At 43.9% G+C, this 11,898-nt stretch overlaps 2 protein-coding genes across 2 annotated transcripts in view; both read right to left on the bottom strand.

The window, feature by feature from the left end:
• On the bottom strand, nucleotides 1-3,339 carry snrpa1 (small nuclear ribonucleoprotein polypeptide A'). Its single transcript, XM_056607779.1, has 9 exons — nucleotides 3,139-3,339; nucleotides 2,869-3,016; nucleotides 2,282-2,360; nucleotides 2,058-2,104; nucleotides 1,868-1,970; nucleotides 1,281-1,360; nucleotides 869-941; nucleotides 667-760; nucleotides 1-390 (listed from the first exon to the last, which is right to left on the bottom strand). Exons 1-9 carry the CDS (start codon nucleotides 3,218-3,220, stop codon nucleotides 149-151), a joined length of 948 nt encoding a protein of 315 aa, XP_056463754.1. The 5' UTR covers nucleotides 3,221-3,339; the 3' UTR covers nucleotides 1-148.
• Nucleotides 3,340-5,194: 1,855 nt separating this feature from the next.
• Nucleotides 5,195-11,898, bottom strand: part of pcsk6 (proprotein convertase subtilisin/kexin type 6) — a 29,999-nt gene continuing 23,295 nt past the window's right edge. The window contains exons 14-21 of the mRNA XM_056607660.1: nucleotides 11,391-11,567; nucleotides 11,067-11,169; nucleotides 10,386-10,582; nucleotides 9,568-9,655; nucleotides 9,392-9,495; nucleotides 8,534-8,663; nucleotides 7,971-8,083; nucleotides 5,195-5,870 (exon numbers count right to left, since the gene is read on the bottom strand). Of these exons, the coding sequence (XP_056463635.1) occupies nucleotides 5,773-5,870; nucleotides 7,971-8,083; nucleotides 8,534-8,663; nucleotides 9,392-9,495; nucleotides 9,568-9,655; nucleotides 10,386-10,582; nucleotides 11,067-11,169; nucleotides 11,391-11,567 (1,010 nt within the window). The 3' untranslated portion in view covers nucleotides 5,195-5,772. The remainder of the gene's footprint in view (nucleotides 5,871-7,970; nucleotides 8,084-8,533; nucleotides 8,664-9,391; nucleotides 9,496-9,567; nucleotides 9,656-10,385; nucleotides 10,583-11,066; nucleotides 11,170-11,390; nucleotides 11,568-11,898) is intronic.

Genomic DNA, 11,898 nt, shown 5'->3' with positions numbered 1-11,898 from the left:
TCAGGTGCATGTTTTAATTGGCATTTGTAGATCTTAACAGTCCGACACGGACACAAATTTAACAAAAAACAAATTTTATTGACATCATTGCATGTTGGTTCAACAGAAATATATAAAAAAAATAAAACAAAAACAGTTATTAGGACACTCAGGAGCCATTGACTGGTGGATCCTCATCCATGCCGTCATCCTCTTCCTCGCCTTTAGCCGCCGCCTCCTCCTCTTCCTCCTTCTCCTCCTCCACTTCTTCTTCTTCTTCAGCTTCACCATCCATGTTCTCCTCCCCCCCATCATCCATGGGCTGTTCGCCTGCCGTTTGCACAACATCACTCTCTTCCTCCTGCTCTTCCTCCTCCTCCTCCTCTTCTTCTTCAACCACTTCTTCTGGGCCTAGAAGAAAATGCATTGTCACACAAATGGACCATTTCATACAGTGAATAAACAGTGGGGTCAGCATAACAGGAGACTAAGAGATTATCTTTTTTGTATAAACTATTTAAATATTAACTTTATCTTCAATCTAAACACCAAAAAAAGGACTTGTGGTTAACGTACCACGGCAGTTGAATGTGCCCTATTGTACTTTCAAAGCACGGTATAGGTCCAAGGCACAAACAAATATCTATAAATCTATGGTTAGAGGAAAGCACTGCGATTATGTCTTACCTTGTCGAAGATCTCTTCCTGGGATCTGACCAGCCTGCAGCATCCCCTTCAGCCTCTCCACCTCCGCCAGAGACGAGGCGTTGGCAATCGCAATCTGAAGTACAATTCACATGATAAATACTACAGAAAAAGGGCAGATTCAGCATTCACACGGGGAATTGCCCTCCTTTAAATCTTGGGACACAAACGACGTCCCGCATACCTTGATGGCTTCCACGTCGGCCTGGGATGGACCCGCTTTCTTCTCAGTCTGCACCGCCGCTCCAGGGGTGAACCTGAAACCATACGACCACGCCGGTTAGCACGGAAAAGCATCACCAGGTGCTTCCCTTTCGCTAAACCAGTGTAGTATCTTTTCCTGAGTCTTATCATCTGATACAATAGGGAACGTCACAAGACAGCAGTCCAAGGCAACACCGTTGTGACTTTGGATTTGGAAAATAAAGTGTGGATAGAGCAAATTCCCACACAGTCACCCATTCTTTACATTATTCTCCAGGTGAAGTTAACGGTGGCTCTACTGCTATTGGAATTTTGTGGTTGCACCATCCCCACAGCCCAGTCAGAATCCGGTGATTGCTAGGAGCTGCTGTCCTGCCGTGACTTCATCTTACGTTCTCGTTCGCTTGGCAATATCCTTTGCAAGCTGGGCACCACGTTTGCCCTTGAACATTTTCTCTGCTTCTTGTCGTTCCTATGGCGATATATCAACAAGTTACATGAAAGGCTTTACAAATGAACAAAGCAGACATTCACACCTGGAAGGGTAGGAGACAAGGGTGGATGACACGGAGGGTTATTCTCACATCCAATGAATACAATTATCTCAATAACCGACAAACCTGAATGGAACCAAAAGGCTTTGGTTCGGGGGGAAAAGGGGTCAATAAAGACCTGATTGTAGCAGTCTCACAATGTAAAAACTGCAAACATTGTGGGAAATATTTCCAAGTGCAGCTGGCACTGACAATTTGATACCGCCTTAAATCTATTAAGAAACAATTGCCATTAGCCATAGTTAATTTCCTTTATTATTGACTTTGATTATATGACCTCATCAATTCAATGATAAGACATGTATATACATTAAACCAGTAGCATTTTACTTTATGCTTCAAACATTCAGAATTTGTACATTTTATATTAGTCAGTGTTTGGGACACATAACGCCTAAAAACCATACGCCATGGCCATCACTTACCTTCAGCTTCACTTTCTGGAAATCCAGCACTCTGATTTGTGGGATTTTGCTGATGACATAGAGCCTGTAGTGCTTCTTGTTCGTGACAGGATTCCTCAGCAGACTGAAAATAAGTACGTGGAAATTAGGCTGTGCACAAATCAACCACAACCAAACAGTGGTCAACAAGAAGATGTTGGATCACACATACCTGAGGAGAGTCAAAGTCTTCACAGTAGCCAGTGGGTCCAAATCACCCTGAAGTAAATCAATAAATGGTTCGATTAGGTAAAAAATAGGCTACCGTTTGTCCTCAAAGCAATTCTAGAATGATGGTTCCAATTTAATATACTCATTAAATAAGCATATTACACCAAAATGAGCCAACATGAACGATGTCGTATTGATGTTATGATGGAAGTAGGGATCACCTACCAGTTCTTGAATGTTGTTGCTTGTAAGAATCAGTTCCGTCAAACTTGGCAAAGCATGTTCAAGGTTTTCACCAAAGCGACTAGGAGGAAAGCCAAAGATTTGAACAATGTACGCACCCATGTTGATTGAATGCATAAATACATAGTCTACAGCTCAGCTGTACAGCACATCATATTAGGCTATAGTTGATCTCTGGAGCGTACCATATTCTGTTGAAATACATAGTAGGCTATAGCTGATCTTTGCAGCCTACCATATTGTGTTCTAATACATGGTAGGATAAAGCTGATTCTGCATCCTACCGTAGTGTTGTAATACACTGTAGGCTTCATTTAATAGCACCCTACCATATTGTATTAATGCATGGTAGACTTACTATAGTTTAACGAAAGCGTATTGTCTTAATGCATGGTAGGGTAGGCTATAGTTTTAACCGCAGCATACCGTATTGTCTTTATGCATGGTAGGCTATAGTTTTAACAGCAGCATACCGTATTGTCTTTATGCATGGTAGGCTATAGTTTTAGCAGCAGCCAACCGAATTGTCTTTATTCATGGTAGGCTATCGTTTTTTAACAGCAGCATACCATATTCTGTTGTTGTTCAGCAGCAGGGTCTTGAGCCTCTTCAGGAGGGGGAACCCGTCCAGTTTCCTGACCTCATTGTCTGAGAAGTCGATTGTGTCAAACTGGTCAAGCGTGGCTCCTAGGTTTTCCAGGACGGGAATTTTATACCCTGCGAAAAGAACATAAATGTTAGTGCTGAATGAACACTCACTTTACAGCGGATCGGCGCCACTGTTAGCATCTGCAGCTAGCAGGACTTGGGCCAGAAGGCAAGCAAAGGGCATGAATCACCTCTCAGGTCCAGCTCTCGGTCCCGCACGGGGTTCGTGTACTGAGCCGCCTGCTCGATGAGTTCTGCTGATAACTTAACCATCTTTAAATTGTATCTTTTTTTATTCAACCGCGTTCGGTTGCTTGATTCATAAACTGAACGTTTCGCTGCTTTCCACACGCTGCCGCCCGGAAGGAAGTCGGTATCAAATAAAGTGTTGGTTAATAGCTGTGTTGCCCCCTAGTGGTCAGAGAGATACGCACCCGAGGAGGGAAACGTTTAACACTGATTTCATCGACTATCAGCTTTAATCACTTCAACATTCATCCCACATTCGATATTTTGGAGGTCAAGGGTGTGTTAGGCTTTTGCACGTACTATTAAAGAGGCTTATAATACCTCTGCTTTTAACTTTGTCCTGCTATATGTTGATAGTGTCTAACCCTTTAAATAAGAATGAATGTTCATAGACAGCAATCGAGCTGCCAAAATTAATGCAATTTTTCTTGGGCCCATGGCTTTCATATTTACACATGTGTCCTATCTTCAGGGGAACATGTGATATCTGAACCTTACCATTGTTTCGTGGATTGGCTCCAACAGCACACAATTTAAATATACATTTGTTCAAATGACAGTTAACCTGGAGGTGATTTGAAGCCCTCAATAGCTATTTTAATGGTGAGATTGTGCATGTGTACTATTACCCATTTCCTCTTAAAGGCCTCCAAATCTACTGACATATTGTTATTCTGAAACGCCTCCTCCATCCCTCTCTCCCTCCCTCTCTCCCCCCGATGAGTGCTCTTGACTCTTCTTCCACCGAGCTCTGAGTTGCTGCTGTGTTTAATGGGAGATATAGCCCCAGTGATTCCCATCTGTACCCACGCATGCAGAGCACAGGACTGCGGTGATCAAATGCCCTGCCAGCCTTTAGTATTCCACCTCGACAACAGAAGGCTTCCCCTGGCCCCCCCCCCCTGCTATCTTCAAAAAGGGGGATCTGCTTTGAAGGTTCACCTGGGGGAGATGGAGCTCAGTCTGTTCTCAAGCAACAAAGAATCTGATTGGAGCACGGCGAATGTTCCATCCTGAGATGACCCTCAGCAGAGTCTGTCAACAAACGACTCTTTCAGGCCTTCCAGAAAGGTGTGGCATTTCAAATGACCGTCATGAGCACATGATTCTTTATAATGCTCATCCAGCTCCCTCTGGTAGCCGGGGTTTATGGCCACATCTACGTCTGCACGACCGTCATACCCCGATTTACATTTTATATTCTTATTATGGAGAAGAACACCACGTTCTCCTAGCAGAGAGATGCGGTTTTCAGTGAGTGAGAACGTGTATTTCACTAGGTCATAAAACATTGGGTTCAGTAATACATTTTTATGTTACTACATTATTGACCAACATGGACAAAGTCATTTTAGAGATAGCCTTTTCGAGGCCTTGCTTGTCCATTAATGCTAATTTCCCAGAGGACACAGACTCTATAAACAATCAAAATTGTGGGAAAAAGTTGTTGCCTCAAGTTCATGGAAGATAACATACCATTCACTCCCAGCCAATTACGAGTGGATAGTGTGTGAAAACAAGTGTGACTGCGTTAGGAATGAAGCTCAGTTCCACTAATTGCTGCTATTTCTGGACTTGAACTTTAGGTTGTTCACCAGAACAGCTGACTTGTTTGTTCCCACTTGACAGATCAGGAAATTAAATGTCCAATTAAATTGCATATTTCAGCCCCTTAACATTTATCCTTCCTACATGTGTCCACGGATATTTTGTCCAAAGAAATGCAGAGAATGCCCAAGAGATTCAAACAAAAGTATTGCAAATAAATATATACAGGATTTGCTGGTTTGACCCCAGTTTATTTGATCCCAGACAAGGGTTAAGCAGCTCCCATAGCTGTATCTATGTTAAGTCCAATTAAGATTGGTCCATAAAAACTTCCCCGACGAGGTATGTTTCTCAAATACTGACCTCAAACAAACAAATCAACGCATCGATTCTGAGTTTACACGCCACTGCAGACGTAGTTAAATGGCTGCTATGATATACTCACAATGAAGATACTACAAGAGACGTATCACATCAATAATTACTTTATTCTAGACATACCAAATACAGAAATTATACAAAATGCAGACAATATATGAAAATAAAAATGTAAGACATTCAAAATGCATTTTAGCATACATACATTTGTAACAGTGTAGGTTTTGGTGTACATTGTTTATTTAATTAGCATGTCATTGAAAAGGAACTGAATCCCTCATTGTTGGATAGGTAACAGATCTCCTGGATTGGATGGAATGAGTGACTCTAATAGACATTCTTGCATGTAAAAAAGCACCTACTTGTTCTTATGCAGTGTTTGAGTATAAAATATACAGTCTCGCCACACTGTTTCATAAAATATATCATGATAAACCATATGTCGCCACTTGAAGAGACAAAACTTTCCTCAAAGAAACAATGTTTTTACAAAACCATGACATCCATCACCTTGGCCTCCATATAAACCAATTCAAGGCTATAAATCCTACATCTTTAAAGACTGAATTATACCATTCAAGATCAACAGGTTTTGGAAGTAGGTTACATAACCATGTATAGCATTATTAACTGTTTATATATAGACCCTTCTAGCCAGTCATCAGGCAGGTTCGGCAACAGAACTGTCGAAACAACTTCTTCTCACACAGCCGATTGGACTTCACCATATCACAGAACACCTCGTCCGCTGATAGGGGAAAAACAGAAGCACAAGCAAACTAGAAAAGGTCCTTCTCCGGCATTTAATAAGCCTAGAAGGCACAGAGAGCAGAAACCTATTGCAACCCTTTATCCACATAGAATACATTAGGACTTCAGCTCACTTCAAAGGAGAAAAGTAATTAATGAAACACCAGTAAATACAAAAATGTGTGTGTGCATGGGTTTGTGTGTGTGTGTGTCTTTACGTGTGTGCGCTAGTGTGCGTGTGTGGATACATTTGTATGAATGGTGAAAGGTCCTGAATAGCAATAGCAGCTGTAACGTATATATGCAGTCTTTATTTACAAAGAGAATGCAAGTTACACAAGAATACAACATAATAGTTACAGGTCACCAAGGGCTACATCATAGAGAGGATGACACACAGAAAATGTAGTCTTCTAGTTTATAGTATTTAGCCCCCATACTTTATAATATTTGGTCCACTGTATCGTTACACAGATAATACTGTATACATCACCCGGCCTAAGGTTAAGTGAAGCGGCTTTCATTTTAAAGTGTCCTGGATAGTTTAAAACAATTTAGAAACTTGCGAGACCTAAACAAGGAGCATTCTCTCTCTCTCTCTCTCTCTCTCTCTCTCTCTCTCTCTCTCTCTCTCTCTCTCTCTCTCTCCTCTCTCTCTCTCTCTCTCTCTCTCTCTCTCTCTCTCTCTCTCTCTCTCTCTCTCTCTCTCTCTCTCTCTCTCTCTCTCTCTCTCTCTCTCTCTCTCTCTCTCTCTCTCTCTCTCTCTCTCTCTCTCTCTCTCTCTCTCTCTCTCTCTCTCTCTCTCTCTCTCTCTCTCTCTCTCTCTCCATGCAGCTGTGGTCAACCCAGCCAGCACCCAGATGAGAGCCAGTATTGTTTCCAACAATCAAATGTGATGGATAAAACATTTGTTGGGTGAAAATCTGTATATTAAGCTGTTTTTCATTTCTTAAAGGACCGCAAAATGTCCATAAGAGAATACTGCCAGCTGGACTAGAACTTTAATGTTTAACCTTCTTAAGAACACACGCACACACATGTACAAGCACACAAAGACACACATGCTTACAGTCAGACACGCACACATACACGCCCACACACACACACAAACACACATACTGACACACGCATACGCACACAAGCGCACACACACACGCGCACACACACACCCACACACACACACACACACACACACACACACACACACACACACACACACACACACACACACACACACACACACACACACACACACACACACACACACACACACACACACAATAAGGTTTCTCTACAGACATACTTTTGGACAACTACAAATCACCTAGACAGAAGTTATAAAGCCAGCTTCAAGACAGCCGTCGGCCTTTGTCATGCTCGCAGTATTGGGCACATCAGGGCATATTCTCTCAGCGGAGTCTGTTTCTACTTTAGCCAAAATATCCAATTTCCTTTCTTGCCAAGAGAATGACGTAGACTGGTGGAAAAATAAATAAAATGCCAGACACTGAGGCTGCACATCAACATGCTCAACATGATAGCAACTTAAACCGATAAAGACGCTTTAATCACTAACGTTGACGTTACATTGAGCAATGAATGGTATAAGAAACTCACTAATACCGTCAACGATGTTACAACCCAAACCTTGGTTGTTCTAGCTACGGGTAACAAATCATGTTCTCTGTGAAAGGTCATCCTAGGGAAATTTGAAAGAAGCTAGGGAGGGAGTTCTACTCAAAACAACCTGACCAGATCTGAGAGAAGAACTAAATATAATTGCATATCTCTCTCAAACAATCTTTCCTATTTCTAGGATTCTGGTGGAAATGCGATTAATGTGATCACAGATAATAAGCATTTACGTCTGTGAGGATTTGTCAGGCATAAGAACATTCAACATTATATATACCTAACGCAGTTTTGTGATCGCTGTTTGTGATGAGGGTTTGAATTGTTTTTAAGACCAGCACCAAATTTGCTGTCACCAGACTCCTAGTTGTAGCACTAGTAAGACGAGGTTACATGCAGATACATCTAGGGTCCCGCTGAATACCTGAGAGTGGCCCGTGGGCCGTGGACCGTGGGCCGGACTCACCGTTGTTACACGTGCCCTGGGCGAGGCATGTCCTGCTGATGAGGCTGAAGCCCTCTCTGCACTGGGTGCAGGAGGCCCCCGGACCCTCACAGCTCACACAGTTGTCCTCGCACCTAGGGGCCCGGGGAAATGAGGACACATAGACACATATCTTATTTTTCTTCTGAATAAAGCGCATTCAATGCAATGCACTTTATCTGAACGAAACACATTTCTTGTAATTTATGAGTAATAATAAATAAATCAGAAAAAACATGTTTTTGGTATATTTAATAAATATACTGGGAATACCAAGAAGGTAGAGGTGAAATAAACACACATAAATAAACACACACACACACACACACACACACACACACACACACACACACACACACACACACACACACACACACACACACACACACGCACACACACACACACACACACACACAAAGCTACACTCAAACACAGACACAAACGCACACACCTCAACAAAAACATGCACCTAGGCTCTAACATACACACACACACACACACACACACACACACACACACACACACACACACACACACACACTGACTTGCGACACATCTTGTCACGAAGCCTTGCAGGCTCTCTGGAGTAGTATCCCGCTGAGCAGTGCTGCACACACAGCCACTCCTGCTGATGGTAGCCTAGGGCACACTGGTTGCACTCCCCCTGGCCGGGGCCTTGGGGGGACGGATGGAGATAAAGAGAGACCTCGGATTCAATTCAATGAATATCATCCCCCAGAGGCAGAATAGCTTACACTTAGAATAGAGGGTTGGGCTGTCAATAAATATTTAAAGGAACTATTGACCACAGCGCCTTCTTTGGTAGAAATGTGGATGTTGTTTCTGTTTGACTGAAGAAAAGCTTGGATTAATTGTCTTTGGTGCTGCTCCTGTAATTTGGTTTGACGTATCGGGTCACACTTTAATTTTCGATGAGTCTCTCTCTCTCTCTCTCTCTCTCTCCCTCTCCCTCTCCCTCTCCCTCTCTCTCTCTCTCTCTCTCTCTCTCTCTCTCTCTCTCCCTCTCCCTCCCTCCCTCTCTCTCTCTCCCTCTCCCTCTCTCTCTCTCTCTCTCTCTCTCTCTCTCTCTCTCTCTCTCTCTCTCTCTCTCTCTCTCTCTCTCTCTCTCTCTCTCTCTCTCTCTCTCCATCTGTCCCGATTGCTGTCAGGCTCCAAGTTGGTCTCTCTCCCGCCACGTTTTATTCAAACATGCAGGGCAGGTCCAACCTTGTGTCCCCCCTGATGCAGTCTGATGCGCCCACGTTACCGATACAGGGCGGCCTAAACATCGGGGGAATTCTCTGCAATGCTCATTAAATAATATCACATCGGCGCATCGATGCGCACCCAGTGACAGGACTGACGACACACTGAAACTGTGATCGGACGGAGAACACACTGACCTGTGCATGTTGCACACGAGGGCTGGCATGGAAGGCACTGCATCTTCTCCAAGTTGAAGAAAGAGCCGTAGCCACATTCCAGAACACACGTCATCCCTGCCAGCCTACAGAAAACGACGGTCAGGTCAACCCACCGCCTAGTCTATTTCTTTAATTGCTTTATACATCCAACAAACCTGTAGCCTTTTCTGCAGCCGGTGCACTGGTCCGCATCCGTCAGGCAGCTCGTACAGGACTCCTTGCACTTCAGACAGCGTCCCTGGCCTGGAGACGCATGCATGGAAGGAGACACACAGCGAGGGAGGAGGTAGGGTGGCCGATAAAGTGATCAGTGTTTTGGACTATAACATAACAGTACAATATCGATCCATTTGAAGGTAGGGATGGGGTATTATTTATATGACTCGTACGATTCAAGTATTTTTAAAGATTTATTATTGCATTTTTCATGCTTTATTATAGAGAGGAAGGTATGGGAGATAGAGGGGAAGACATGCAGCAAATGACCACGTGCAGGATTCGAACCCGCGTGCGTTCAGGACTGCACCTATTTGGTAAGCGCTGTAACACAGTGTGCCACCAGGGCTCCCCATGAATCAAGTATGTTACTGTTGTTCTATTGTTACCGATCGGGGATCCAACAATCCTGCTTTCTTTTAGCAGAACTTCTGCCAACCGATCCGAGCCTCCAGCCCCATGATTGGTAGAAACAAAGACGACGCGAAAGATTTGCGCTTGTCTGCCATCAGAGTTTAGATATTACCCTGAAGACTTAAATAATCATCTAAAAAGCAGACGTGACACTATACTGGAACAGATGGCTCTCATTCCATCGCTACAGAAATAGCACAACACGTACAAGACCTTCTGCATTAAGAATTAGAAATACATTCAGCACATTTGTTGAATTATCAATTATCATACTTATCCTGTCCATTTTGTTCATCTACTACAAACTCGAACCAATGAAGAGGATGCTGCGTCACTGTCGTACCGTCGTCCCCATAGTAACCGGGGGGGCAGGCCGGGGTGCAGGTGGAGTTGAGCCCGTTGAGGTAGAAGCCCCGCCTACAGGCCAGGCACTGGGCGGAGCCACACCCTGAGCACTGCTCGCAGCCCGGGGTGCAGCGTCTGCAGCGCCGCACCGCGGGGTCCTGGAAGTAGCCCGCCGGGCAGTGGCTGACACACGTTCTACGACAAGGGGACGGCAGGGTTTGTCTGTAACTAATCATACACTTCTTGTGTGTCACGCACTTATTGCATGTTGTTGTACGTCCTGGCCGTTATAGTATTTAGCATTGTGTAGCGTCTTATCTTAGCTATCTTTGTTGTCGACGGGGAATGGGCTAACCTAGCGATTGTCAGTGCTTGAAACTGGGTTCTATGAACATCGTTACTCTAACGACAACGATATATTGTTTTTTCTCTTTCTTCATCCAAATGCATTAATCCTGACAACTAATGATAATTTTGTAGTGTATTCATCGAAAGCTACTAGCAGTGAATGCAGCTAGACAGGGGCAGGTAAGTAAGACACTAACAGGTGAGGCTAGCCTAGTTAGAAGTCCAACACCCTAGCTAGAACTCTCTCCTGTCCCACATCATGGGACAAGCTTGTGCCCACGGGCCCTGATCTATCCATCTTGAGCTCTTCTCTGCCCCTCTGCGGTCCTACCTGCCACTTTTCAAGGTGCCCAGGCTGAAGTGGATGCAGTTGAGGCAGTGGTCTGAATCCGGTCCATCGCAGCCCTGGTGTGCGCAGTCGTCGTGGCACGGACCTTGATGAGACGGCGAGCATTTGATTATCACGCATCATATCTTACATCAGAGATGATGCTCTCATCCAGCAGGGCATCATCACCACATTTCATTCAACCATTATAATCTCCTCCATTTTTAGTAGCAAGTCACGAGTGTTGAACAATTCTGTGTGTCCAAAAATTCTATCCTTTTCCTGTGGTGGGACGCTATTTGTTTGTGCATGCTGGTACTGGTTTACCGTTGTACTCATCCTCCTGCAGGTCTTCGGGGCCTGACAGGGCCTGAGCTGGGTCTCCGGGGACCAGACCGGGGCTGGGGACCTCTGGTGTCCTGGACTGGGAGGACTGGCCCTCGTGGGACTGGTATGGGTGCTCCCATGTGCCGTGAAGGGTCAGTGTCCACTCTTTAAATTTACCTGTGAAAAACACAACCCGAATAACATCGATAATGATACTATGGTGTTTCATTGCACTCAGACGGGACATTTAGAAATTGACAATATAAATTGAAGAGACTGTGCTACCTAATAGTAGCACTGCAAAATATAAAAAAAAGAAAATCTGTCCGTAGACACAATATGAGTAACAATGTGAATGTATATACAAAACATAACTTCACAGACAGTTGAGTTGGACATTACTAACACTATATGCTACATTATTGAAACTATATATGATCGGCCATTATGGACAAGTTTCCCCTTATATTCTACATAATTGGACGTATTGTGTAGAACAGTGTTATCC

This window comes from Gadus chalcogrammus, chromosome 14 (genome assembly GCF_026213295.1).
Source record: "Gadus chalcogrammus isolate NIFS_2021 chromosome 14, NIFS_Gcha_1.0, whole genome shotgun sequence".
Classification (NCBI taxonomy): Eukaryota; Metazoa; Chordata; class Actinopteri; order Gadiformes; family Gadidae; genus Gadus; species Gadus chalcogrammus.
Note: the sequence above shows the minus strand (reverse complement) of the source record. Positions and strands in the feature narration are given on the sequence as shown.